At 64.0% G+C, this 11,537-nt stretch overlaps 5 protein-coding genes across 5 annotated transcripts; 2 read left to right on the top strand and 3 right to left on the bottom strand.

Annotated features, from left to right (window-relative positions):
* Window positions 1–34: 34 nt before the first annotated feature.
* Q8F55_008000 (uncharacterized protein) lies at window positions 35–863 on the bottom strand (the record flags this gene model as incomplete). Its single annotated transcript, XM_069356407.1, has 4 exons — window positions 35–348; window positions 385–598; window positions 638–816; window positions 857–863. The coding sequence occupies 4 exons, from the start codon at window positions 861–863 to the stop codon at window positions 35–37; spliced, it is 714 nt and encodes a 237-aa protein (XP_069206248.1).
* A 74-nt stretch (window positions 864–937) lies between these two features.
* Q8F55_007999 (uncharacterized protein) lies at window positions 938–3,202 on the bottom strand (the record flags this gene model as incomplete). The annotated part of the gene is made up of 12 exons (XM_069356406.1): window positions 938–1,414; window positions 1,461–1,513; window positions 1,564–1,639; window positions 1,676–1,694; window positions 1,740–1,758; window positions 1,805–1,967; window positions 2,024–2,230; window positions 2,268–2,340; window positions 2,380–2,516; window positions 2,573–2,686; window positions 2,746–2,902; window positions 2,967–3,202. 12 exons carry the CDS (start codon window positions 3,200–3,202, stop codon window positions 938–940), a joined length of 1,731 nt encoding a protein of 576 aa, XP_069206247.1.
* Window positions 3,203–4,777: 1,575 nt separating this feature from the next.
* Q8F55_007998 (uncharacterized protein) lies at window positions 4,778–6,532 on the top strand (the record flags this gene model as incomplete). Its single annotated transcript, XM_069356405.1, has 4 exons — window positions 4,778–4,809; window positions 4,855–4,891; window positions 4,933–5,370; window positions 5,411–6,532. 4 exons carry the CDS (start codon window positions 4,778–4,780, stop codon window positions 6,530–6,532), a joined length of 1,629 nt encoding a protein of 542 aa, XP_069206246.1.
* Window positions 6,533–7,064: 532 nt separating this feature from the next.
* Q8F55_007997 (uncharacterized protein) lies at window positions 7,065–8,249 on the top strand (the record flags this gene model as incomplete). The annotated part of the gene is made up of 4 exons (XM_069356404.1): window positions 7,065–7,583; window positions 7,616–7,712; window positions 7,745–7,893; window positions 8,034–8,249. 4 exons carry the CDS (start codon window positions 7,065–7,067, stop codon window positions 8,247–8,249), a joined length of 981 nt encoding a protein of 326 aa, XP_069206245.1.
* Window positions 8,250–8,504: 255 nt separating this feature from the next.
* On the bottom strand, window positions 8,505–9,485 carry Q8F55_007996 (uncharacterized protein; the record flags this gene model as incomplete). The annotated part of the gene is made up of 1 exon (XM_069356403.1): window positions 8,505–9,485. One exon carries the CDS (start codon window positions 9,483–9,485, stop codon window positions 8,505–8,507), a length of 981 nt encoding a protein of 326 aa, XP_069206244.1.
* Between the last annotated feature and the right edge of the window lie 2,052 nt (window positions 9,486–11,537).

Raw genomic sequence — 11,537 nt, 5'->3', positions numbered from 1 at the left:
CGATGCAACCTAAACCCAAGATAAAAGTCAAGCGCTACGACGAGAGGTCGACGACGCTGTCGCTGAGCATGAACCAGGCCTCGAGCCAGCTGACTCTGGAGCGGAGTGCGCTGTCGTCGCCGTCGGCCGCCGCCTGGGCCACGAGCACCTCGTTGACGGCGCCGGCCACCTCGCACGGGTGCACGCTCCACACCATGTCGCCCGTGACGGGGTGCTCGGTCTGCTGGAGGAGGGGGAACGGCGCGCCGGGGAGCATGAGTGCGTCGGCGTGCTGCTCGCCGTCGTCTATGGGGAGGTGTGCCCTCAGCGCGACGGATACCAGCGTCGCGAGGGGGAGGGGCACGCCGTCTGCCGTTCGTCAGCCACGCCGGTGCTAGCACTCACGCTCGTCCCACGCCCTCAGGCAGAGCAGCGGCACGCCATAGCTCGCCGAATACGCGACGCTCAGCTCGACCTCGGCGCCGTGCACGCTGCCCACGAGCGCGGCTGCCGCGTCGTCCTCCTCCTCCTCGAGCTCGGCCGGCGTGTCGTCCCCCGCCGCGGGGGCCGCGATGACCCGCCGAGCCCGCCGGTACAGGTATCCCTGCGTGCCGCGCCACTGCTGTCAGCGACGCCGTGCCCACACAACGCAACGCACGAGCGAGAACTTGCTGCGCCACTCCCACCCCGCGTTGGTCCGCTCCGGCCCAAGCACGCCCGCGCCGCGCTCGAGCCCCGCGTACTTTGCCGCAAACGCCTGCGCCGTCTCGACAAACTCGGCCTGCGACCCAAACGGCCACTGCGTGTCCACCACATCCCCGACGTCGGCGTTCGGCGCTGCCCGCGTGCCTACGTACAGAGTGAGCCCAGGCCACACGATGCATGCTAGATGGGGAGAGAGAGACTGGGTGGATAGGCAAAAAGAGAGGGTAGAAAGGATGGAAAGGCAAGACGACGTCTACTTCCCCTTCCTCCCCTTACGTCCGCGCTTTGAAGACCCACCGTTCGTCTTTTTATTTCCGTTCGAAGACGCTTCTGGCTCAGACGGCTTGGTGGGCTCCACCAGAGGCTGCAGCTCCTCAGCTGTAATGTTCTCCGACGTCGAAGCCTGCGCAATGGGCTCGCCACCGTCCTTGGGGTCGCCGGCTTCCGTCTCCACAATGTCGCCGTCCTTCAGAGCCTCTTCGACCGGAACCTCGACCATTCCGGGAACCTCGACTATTCCGTTGGGCGAAGTAGCGACGATGGAGATTGAACCTGCAGTGTTGGCCAGGGGGGAGGAGACGATGGCTGCGGTGCTGACTTCAGGAGTTGCGGCAGTGACGTTGACAGAGTTGGAGCGCGAGATGTCGGACGGCTCGTCGTGGAGCTGAACGAGAATGCCCTCACGTGGCTGCGCGGCGCTAGGGTGCGGAGAGTGGTTGCGAGAAGTTCCCTGCTGATCGTTAGACCCTAGTATCTGCACGGGCCTCGAAACTTACAGAGGGGCGACGGCTGAAAGCGTTGATCACACGCTGGCGCTCGATGATACCACCTGGGGGCGTCAGTTAGGGCTACTCTACCAGTCTGCAGCAGCCAACGCACGCATGATAGCACCAGTCGCCTTGCGCTGGGCCTTCCTCTTCGAGTGGTTGTCCTGATACCGGTCGGTCTCGTCGATCTGACGTCAGTGGCGCTCTGCAGACTCCCAACTCACGATCTCCTCGCCGATAATTCTGACAACGTTAGCAGCAGTCAACATCCCAAGCGCCGAAACCTACTCCTCGATCAAGTCCTCCACTGCGAGTCGTTAGCCTGGTCCGAACCCCTCCGTCCGTCCACTCACGGCTGATGACACCAAGAGCGCCGCCACGCTGGCCAGGGGTGTCGCTGATGAGCAGCAGGTGGGCACGGCCGGTCTGGAAGTAGTCAAGTGCTTGGAAGCAGTTGAGGTCGGGCTTGGCCTCCGGGAGAGCATTGAGGGTGAACTTGGACACCGGCCACTCATCCTCGGGGTTGTACGTGATGAGCTGCCAGTCAACGCAAGTTTTCTCCGCCCACGTACCCTCTTAACAAGGAGCATGCCAATGAAGTTATCGGGCTGGTTAGGCTCATGCACGGGGATACGCGAGAACCCAGAGATGAGAATGTTTTGAATCGTCTCGCTGTCGAGAATCTCCTCGGCGGACAGCGTCAGGCAGTCCTGAATGGGCGTCATGATCTGGTCAACACGACGGTCATTGAGCGACAAGACGCCGTTGAGAATGACAATCTGTTGGGTTAGCGCAGCTGTGCAAGTATGCACCCACCTCATCGTCTCGGAGCGGCTCCTCGCCCTCGCGGTGGAACTGGAGGAAGCTCTTGAGCTCGGCCTTCTTGTAGCTGTGGTTGTTAGCTTATGGCCGTGGCGGTTCAACTCACGTGTGTCCCTCGTCCGTGCCAAGGAGGTAGTCAAGAAGCTTGGCAATGGGCCAGGCGATGGGGGCGAACAGAACCATCATGGCCCACACGAACCCGGAGCACGCACCGCCAATCTCGAGGCCGTATCGCACACAGATCTGCGAGGTCAGCAAGATGTCGTTACGGCGGTCCGTGCAACAGGAGCGTGACTTACAGCCTGAGGAATGACCTCACCAAAGATGACGATCATGATGGTGGAGACAATGACGGCCTCCGGGCCACCGCCAAGAAGTGGGTCCAGCATGATTGGGAGCGATTCGTTGATCAACTGCGGGGCGTTAGGGAACCCAAGTCACGCCACACCAGTCGCGCCGAGTAAACACATACTACGTTGCTGAGGAGAAGCACAACAAGGACCCAGTGTCGGCCACGCTGGAGGAGGCGAAGAACCTTGCTTGCGGAGCGGCGAGTGGAGGGGTCGCTCGAGGAAGCAGCGAGCACCTTGAGATTAAGGTCGTCCGAGCCCATCAAGGCCAGAGTCAAGCTGAGGGGACGTGATGAGCTCAAGCACCCTTGGGCAGTAACCGCTGAGAGCGCCAGTGACTCACCCGGCGAAAACTCCACCGACAATGACCAAGGTCATACTAATCGCAAGTTTCATGTACCAGTCGGGGGAGCCCCACTCGACTCGCCTGCCCTCGCCGTGACCAAGAGTCGAGACGACAAACTGGTCGCGCTTGACATGCTCGGACACGAGATTGGGAACGACATGAATGAGCTTTGAGAGCGAGAGGAGCGTCGGGAGGGAAGACGCTGTCCTGCGTTGGATGTTTACTGGCGCCATTGTGGAGTGAGCCTATAAAGCGGGCCGGCGCTGTTGACACTGGAGAGAAACGTGCGTGTTGTCACAGTCGAGCCCTGGTGGTCGAAGCTGAAGGGGAGGAGTACACAAGCAGATCGAGGCTGAATGTGTGATTGAGTAGAGCACAAGTCGCGCAACGGATCTGGGGTGGGTTGAGAAACGAAGAAGATTGACGATCGGTGATCCCGAGTGGTGCGGGAGGAGCGGAGCGTCAGAAGGACGACTCCTGGCAGGCCACAAAAGGATTTGATCCATCTGGAAATCACGCGCTGCGCGGTTTACAACCTCGTGCCTGGGCTATCTCCACCCTTTTGGCGGCGGGCAACTACTTCCCAGGCTGGCTGCTGGCTCCTAAATGAATTCGTTTACAATAAGAAAATCCTAATGACATTGTCGTGACGTCGTGAATACAAACCACAGCCAGACAACTAGCACCACGAATAGGACGCTCCTGCGCATCCCGATTGCTTTTCGCTTAAACCCCCCGTTCGCTTGCCCTCCTCCTCGTTGCTTTCTCCTCATCCTCCTCGTCTTCGATAAAAGCACAACTGCAGACGTTGAGTGTACAGCACAGCGCAACAGACACATCCACCAGTCACCCAGCCTCTCATCGTCCCCATCGCTACTACCCTTCATTCACAAAAGACTCACTCCCAAAGCCAACCAAAACACGCCTTCCCTTCCCTGCCTTCCCTCGTCGTCACCTCACCGGCCTAGGCCTTACTACCTACCACTACTACTAAACACGCGCAAGATGAGCTCAAAGCTCACGAATCACCACAAAGTGACCCTCCCTCAAGCCACAATAAGCATTCCAGCTCGGCAGATTCCAGATGCCGTTCCCCTTCCTCACCTTAAACTGACAGTGACGCCTCAAGTAGCTATCCCTGACGACATCGCGCCCCGCAATGCCAAGGGCAAGGCGGTTGAAGAGGCCTTCAAGACTGTGGTTCCTATTGGAGGCAAGGTCGTCGTCAGTTGGCATGTAGACACGACAGCCCTCTTCGGAGTTGGCCGGCATGACGACGCACCGCACATTCAAAGCATGCTCGAGGACAAGGTACTTGAATGGCTGGAGAAGGTAAGTGGGGTACGACGACACACCGGCGAATGACCCCTTACTCACGTGCGCAAGAACGAGGAGATGCTAGGAGTCGAACGCATGGAGCCCTCAAGAGACAAAAGGACTCAGCTCACCATCCTGCCGCGGGCGTCCAATCCTATGCGCTCGCCATTCACCCGCCACATGATTCCCCATGGGGAGCCAACTGCGCATCTGAAGAGGCTTGGAATTGAGCTGTCCTGGGCATACCCTTCAAAGTCTCGCAAACGGCGCCTGGGTGCAGATGCGTCGGACGGCGAGGACCCATACGGGCCTGAAGGGCCGTTGGCCAGTTCCACATTCCGACAACGTCACTCGAGCCAGCATACAGCGAGCGAAAACGTGGTCTTATCAGGTGAGCACGTCATCCCAGCCTAGGCTCATGTTGCGCCTTAGGGTCCGCGCCCGCTGCTTATGACCTGTGTACGGAACTGGTGTCCCAAGTAGGGGGAGGCATGTTGCAAGTACTGCGCATGCAGATGATCCGGTGCGTTTGCGACTGCTCTTGTTTCCTCGTGTTGACACTCCTCAGTCGCTTTGTCTTCGTTTTCGACCCGGACTTTGAGACTGTGAGGCGGTTGCGCCCAGATCTGGTTCTGATAGCCTGCAGTATCAGGAGCCCCTTAGTGTGCCGCCCGCCATCTTTACGGCTATCGGTCGCTTCCTCTTTCTTTCGGCCGCCCGCAACACGCCACTTCTTGGCCATTGCAAGATCCTACTTGAATCGATTCAGTCAACACAGAAAGAGCAACTTAGACGTCGCGTTCTCGACATGGCGCGAGTGGCAACATATAAGACCAAGAAGCGTGTCCGGACCGACAGCCAGGTCAACATGCTCGACGCCCGCGAACGACTCGAAATGCAAGACGACGACCAAGGGGCCACGAGGATGGTGGAATACCTCGAGCGTCTGAGGCTCGCAGACAGGACAAGTGACGATGACAAGATTCACCGCTCGTTCTCTGAAGGAGTCGCCGCTATCGGCGCGACCCGCTGGGCGCGTGCGCGTCGCAGTGGAATGGCGCGGATGTCTGCTCGCAAGGTTGAGGTGGGTCTTGGCGTTGTGGGTGGCGATCTGACGCCGTTAGCTTGTCGAGGTAGCGGCCGACGCTGTGCCTCCGCTTGAAGCTGAGCTGGGTGACGAGTACCTGGCCGACCACGACAGCGACATGGCTGCGGCAGAGCGCTACGATATCATCCTCCCCCGCCCCCTCCGCACCAGTCTCCACCACCCGGTTGCGCCGAGAACGAGCATTGTCGAGTTGCCTGAAGACGAAGACAACGACGAGGTTGTGGACGACCTGGCCGATTGGGACTCGTCGGAGGACTATGTCGTCACCCCGCCGCCCCATCTGCAAACCGGAAGCCCAGAGTATCACATCGACGACCACGACTACGCGCACAACTTTATTCGCCACCGCAGCAACAGCCTTGGACTGAGCCATGTCGGTGTCCGCGACAGCATCGACTTTGACAGCGGTCGGATGAACTCCCTTCCGCGCGATGGCGTTCTCGCTGGGGCGGAGGACACTCCGCTGTGGGAGCACGTCCAGGCACGGCTCGCAGGCTACTCGCTCCGGGACCGCATGGCGCCAAGAACGCAGTACGACGACGAAGTCATCAACGACTTGGATGATGAAGCCACCTGGTCTCCGGGGTTCCACCCCAGATTGGGGTCCCTCCCTGTGGCTGGGGACCTGGATGCTGAGGAGGACCCATTTTACTACGAAGAGGCGAGCCGCCAAGACAGCTTTGAGGAATGTCCGGATGGATCTCAGGGTGGCGCCGGCGCCCCGACAAGCCATCCGCACTGGGCGCCGGCTCCGGCGCCATTGATTCACCCCCGCCCTCCTCACCTGCAAGCCATAGAAACGAGTGCAACTCCTAGTCCAATCATCCGGCTTCCTGAGCGCCTGGTGGAGGAGGGAGGAATGCCAGGAGCGGGGCTGGCTGCGTCGTACGTCTCTTATCCGGAGGCGTGGGACGAGGGTGGCGGTGGCGGCGGCCACGAGGTCGAGGTCCAGATTGAGGACGACCGGGGTAGGGAGGAGGTGGTGTACCGCGGGGAGGGGTACGGCGCGAGTCGAGGCCACGGAGAGTATGCGGGGCATGAGGGCGAGGGCTCGCAGGGCTGGCCCAGTGGGGACGGCGCGGGGCACAGCGCGGAGCACGCCGCGGGCGAGGTGTACAACGACCTCGACGAGTGGTAGGGGCGGGCACGTGCGGCGCGAAGATTGGACAATGTAGAGTTCCAGTGTATGTAAGCTGTGCATAGAGCGGGGCGGGGCGGGCGCGGATCAGTGTGGCACCCGGCCGTGGCGATCGCCGGGGATCCGCTGGACGCAATCTCGGCCAAGCGCGTCGTCGTGCGAGATGCAGGCGACGGTGCTCATCTTGCACGGACGAGGGGTCGAGTGTGCGCGAGTGTAGCCATGTCAACAGGCCCGTGCGGGCGTCGCTGTCAGTCTCGGCCGCGATCCGTGCGGCGTGTGTCTGGCAGCGACTCGCCATCTGGCGTAGCTGGCGTTCCATCACTCGGCACGACTGGCGAGCTCTCGAACGACGACGACGGCACACACACACCGTCCATCAATCACCAAGCGGGGTGTGTATAGCCCGACGGCGCTGAGTTGCAACTCGACTGCCCTCCTCAAAAGCGACCACTCCCCCCACCGCCTCTTCCTCGTCTCTCCCGCCCCCCCTCCCTCGTCTCTCCCACCCCCCCGCGTCACAAGGATCAGCATGCGCACCCTCCTCGCCGCCCTCCTCACCCTCACCCTCCTGGCCCCCGCCCTCGGCACCCCGACCCCGCCCACCCCCCACCGCCCGGCAAGCAAGCGCGGCCTCAGCTGGGCCAACGCGCACTGGGTCCCGATCGCGCCCTTCGACGCGCCCTCGACCCCCCTCACCGCCCAATACAACTGGGCGCCGGCGCCGAGCGCAAACACGAGCTACCCCTTCGTCCCGATGCTGTGGGGCTGCGACGCCGCGCACGTCGCGGCCTGGGACAGCGTCGTAGCCGCCAACTTCAGCGGCACGCGCCTGACGCCGGACCGCGCCCCGCTCGCCTTCAACGAGCCCGAGCTCGGCGTCCAGGCCAACTGCTCCCCGAAAGACGCCGCCGCGGTGTGGGTCAAGCACTTTGAGCCCCTCAAGGCCTGGGGATACCGCCTCGGCACGCCGGCCGTCACCATGGGCCCGGAGGGCAAGGCGTGGCTCCTGCAGTGGTTTGCCGAGTGCGCGGGGGCGTGTAATCCGGACGTACGTGCCGAGCTTGGGCAGGCTGACAAAAGTTCCTCGCAGTCCACTGGTACGACATGAGCTTTGCGTCCCTCGTGTCCGTGCTGCAGGGCTACTACGCCGCCTTCGACCTCCCCATCTGGCTCACTGGTTCGGTCCCCCCACAGCCGCGCTGACGGCAGAGTACGCGCTCACCTACTTTGGGCCGGGGAGCCCGCCGCCGCTCGCGAGCGTGCGCGAGGTTGACGAGTTTATGCGCGCCAGCATGGCCTGGCTCGACGCGCAGGACTGGGTCGAGCGATACTTCTGGTTCGGGGCGATGTACGATATGGTGAGTGGGCGGGGTGGGGGCGCGCTGCTGGCTGGACGTGTCGTCGACGAGGCCGCCACACTCGATCCCGCCGCGCCGCTCCCACCACACCGCTGGATCCGATTCCAGCTCCAGCACCAACACCCCACTCACCCCCCCAGCAAGGCGTCAACCCCGCAAACTCGCTCCTCGACCCCGCCGGTGCGCCGTCCCGCTCCGGCCAGCTCAGCCCCCTCGGCAGCGTGTACCTCGCCCCGGCGAACAGCACGCGGGGCACGGCCACGGCGCACGCCGCGAGCGCTGCCCGCCGCCGCCGCCGCCGCCACACCCTCGCCAACACCGCCGCTATCTGTATCGTCGCATGGTGGTATCTATGATGTCATGTTATGCACTTCTCGCTGTGTGTACCGCGTGTACCGAGTCCCGCGCGCCCGCGCTCGCGCCGTCGCAGCTTCTCACGTGGGCGCGGGGTGGCTGCTGCAGCCGCCGCAGCCGCCGCCTCATAAGACTGGGTCGCCGACTCCGACGGACCACGTCGCCGGCCCACGCCCGCCGCCGCCGCCCACCGCCGGCCGCCCACCGCCCACCGCCTCCTCGCCGCCGCGCCCTGCCCCCCGCCCCCTCCCCCTCGCCTAAAACACCCGCCCGATCCCCCGGCACTGGCTACACGTCTGGTCGTCGAACAGGAAGAACCCGGCCTCCCTCCCGCGGCCATTACACCGCCAGCACATGCGGCCCCCGAGGCGGGGGTCGCCCGCGCTCATGACCACCGCGCCGGCCGGCGCCGCGCCGTACGTGTGGATCGGGGGCGGGGGCGCCCACTGCGGCTGGTATCCGGGCTGGAAGCCGCCGCCGTACTGCTGCTGCGCTGCCAGCCCGGGCGGGGGCGGCATAAACCCGGGCCGCTGCGGGGCGCTCGCTGGCCCAGCGGGCGTGCGCTTGGGCAGCGGGCGCTGGAAGTTGGCACTGCTCGCCGTCGCGCCGTTGCCGCCCGGCTTGAAGTTGTGCTGGAAGGACACGGCCAGCGCCCCGTTGTACGGCTTGCCGTACTTCCTCCAGTCGGACGAGCAGGGGTTGCTCGGGTCGAAGCCCTTGTACCCCGTGTTCTGGCACTTGGAGCACCAATGGCCCTTGGGGTAGACGAGGAGCTGGCCGGCGCGGAGCAGCGGCCTGCCCGGGACGGGGGCCTCGGTCGGAGTCGGGTCCTCAGGCTCGGCGGGGGCCGAGTTGCGGTCATGCTGCGGCGGGGGGCCGCTTGGCGAAGCGTACCCATTGCCCTGCGAGTTCGGAGGGCCCCCATGGCTCGGGGGAGGCAGCGGGGGCGCAGCGTACCCTCCCACCGGGCTGATGGGGCTGCTCGTCGCCGGCGAAACAGGCCCATACCCCACCCCGACGCCGGGGATGCCCTGCCCCCCCGTCGCCGTCTGGGTCAGCCGGTCCGGCAGCGGGGGCGGGCCGGAAAAGTCCATGCGCGACGGGCCGTGGTCGATGAGCGCGTCGCCGCTCGCCCCGACCTCGGAGTAGGCGGGCGGCGCGTCGTCGGGGATGTTGTCGAGGCTGTCTTGTCGTCTCGGCGACGGGCGCGAGGCCGGCAGCGGTGGGGGCCCGGACATTGTTGATGTTGTGGAACTGAACTGAAGCAAAATGAGAGGATCGATGACGAGGTCTGGTCGGCGGTGGTGCCGGTTGCTGTGCTGCTGCGGCCGCCGGCTCGTGCGGCGCGGTGCCAAGCGTAACCAAGCACAGGTCTCATTTGCCGCGGGGCCCCGGGAGTTAAGTGGGGGGAGGGCGTGGGCTCGGTGCCGATGGGTGCAGACGTGCCGCTGGGTGGTTGCAGGCGCGCGGCCCAAGGCTTCGTGCACATTCCCTCGCCAGGTCCGATCTCCCTGACATGAGATTGTTGGCCCTGGCAGTTTGGCGGGCGGGCAGGCAGCGCGCGGGCGACGGGCACAAGCATACACTTGCAGCCGCTGCAACATTCATCATCGACACATGAAAGAGCAGTCAGTCACCAGCTGCGCGCGGCACGCGGCATGCACTAGGACGAGGCGGACGTCAGGCGTCAGTTGGCCATCGTCGCAGCGGACACGGACATTGACTCGCCGTGCCATCGCCGCCGCCATCGCCGCCCCACCCCCACCCTGGTACAGAGGATCCCACTCCCACACCTGCCAGTTCACTCCTTCCCACCTGCTTTACTGGCGTCACGGCGCTCACCCCCAGCCAGCCAGCCAGCCAGCCCCGCGTCACTGACTGCCACGCCTGCCACGCCACACCACTGTGAATCGCCCTCGTCGTCGTCGTCGTCGTGCCCGCCTTGTTTCCACCCGTTCCTGCTATCCCCTCCTCCCCCTTCCCCCTGCACCCCTTGCCCCAAGGTTTGCCAGCAGCGACTGCACTGCACTGCACCACCGGCGCCCTGCCACCGACGCCCCCGGTCCCACCCATCCCTCGCTCTCCGCAGCACCTAGCCTAGCTGGAACCCACCCAGCAACCCGTCACTGTACGCGCGTTTCACCTTCCCTATGCTGGAAAGGAGATGAGCGACGGCCTGGCCACGCCGGCTTGCTCGACATTATCAGACGGGCCACCACAGTCACCCACACACTGGCGTTAGTACCCCTCCCTCCCCAGTCACAACAACAACAACAATCACCATCACTCTGACCCCCTGGCCTCTCTCGTTATTGTTATTTTTTCGACGCAGTCTGATACACACTAGGACTCGAGACAAGTAGGCATAGTTGGCCGCAAGAGGACGCCCGCACGACGCCGACCGCCGCCCGCCCGCCCTACGACGCCACCGCGCCACCCCGACTGGCCGGGTGGTTGCTGCTGCTACTCTCTCTCCCCCCCTCTCGTTGCCTGAGACGAGCAAATTCCCTTAGTGATTGTGCCCCTGTGTGCTTTGTCGTTCCCATCCATCACTGGCGCGTTTTGCACCCGACCTGCCGCCTGGGTCTGTAAAGCCGGCAGGCAGGCAGGCAGCAAGGTCGATCGCGGCACACGGCCCCTTGGCTCTCCTTCCCCCCTTCCTTGGTCCCCGCGCCCCGCCGCCCCCCTCTGCCCTCTCCCCTCCCCTTCCCCCTCCCCCTTTTCACACCAGAGGTCCCGGCATCAACGACCCTGGGACACGGAGAGCCACTAGCACCCACCCCACCCAGCAGTGCACCAGCCAGCCAGCAAGCCAGCGGCCAGCGGCCACCTGCCAGGCAATCAGCCGCCCAAACCCACCCAAACCAAACCAAACCCAACCTACATCCCATCTCACTACTCCATCTCCACAACCCCCACCACCTCTCCTTCCTCGCTGTCGCCGTTGTAGCTGCAGCTGCCGTCGCCGCCGCCCGGGCACGCAGCGTTCGCCGAGTCCATCGCATCAATGGGCCTATTTCGGCGCTTCCGCTCGTCGTCGGGCGCAAACGACGCCAAGAGTGCGAGCTCTAGCCCAAGCTCCAGTTCGGTCCACCGCGCAGCCTCCTCAAACAGTCTCGCAGTGCCCCAGTATGCTGCGCCGCCGCCAAACGGCGCCCGCTTGCCGACTTCAGCATTAGCAGCACCTCCGCCAGATCAGTCGCGCGTCTCAAAGGAAACAACACGCAGCGTTCTACCATGGAAGAGGGACAAGAAGTCGGATCTCCAGGCGGTCCCATACGAGTCGACCT

Source organism: Vanrija albida, assembly GCF_041260175.1.
Source record: "Vanrija albida strain AlHP1 chromosome Unknown contig_6, whole genome shotgun sequence".
Lineage (NCBI taxonomy): Eukaryota > Fungi > Basidiomycota > Tremellomycetes > Trichosporonales > Trichosporonaceae > Vanrija > Vanrija albida.
This window is presented reverse-complemented; position numbering and strand designations above follow the sequence as displayed.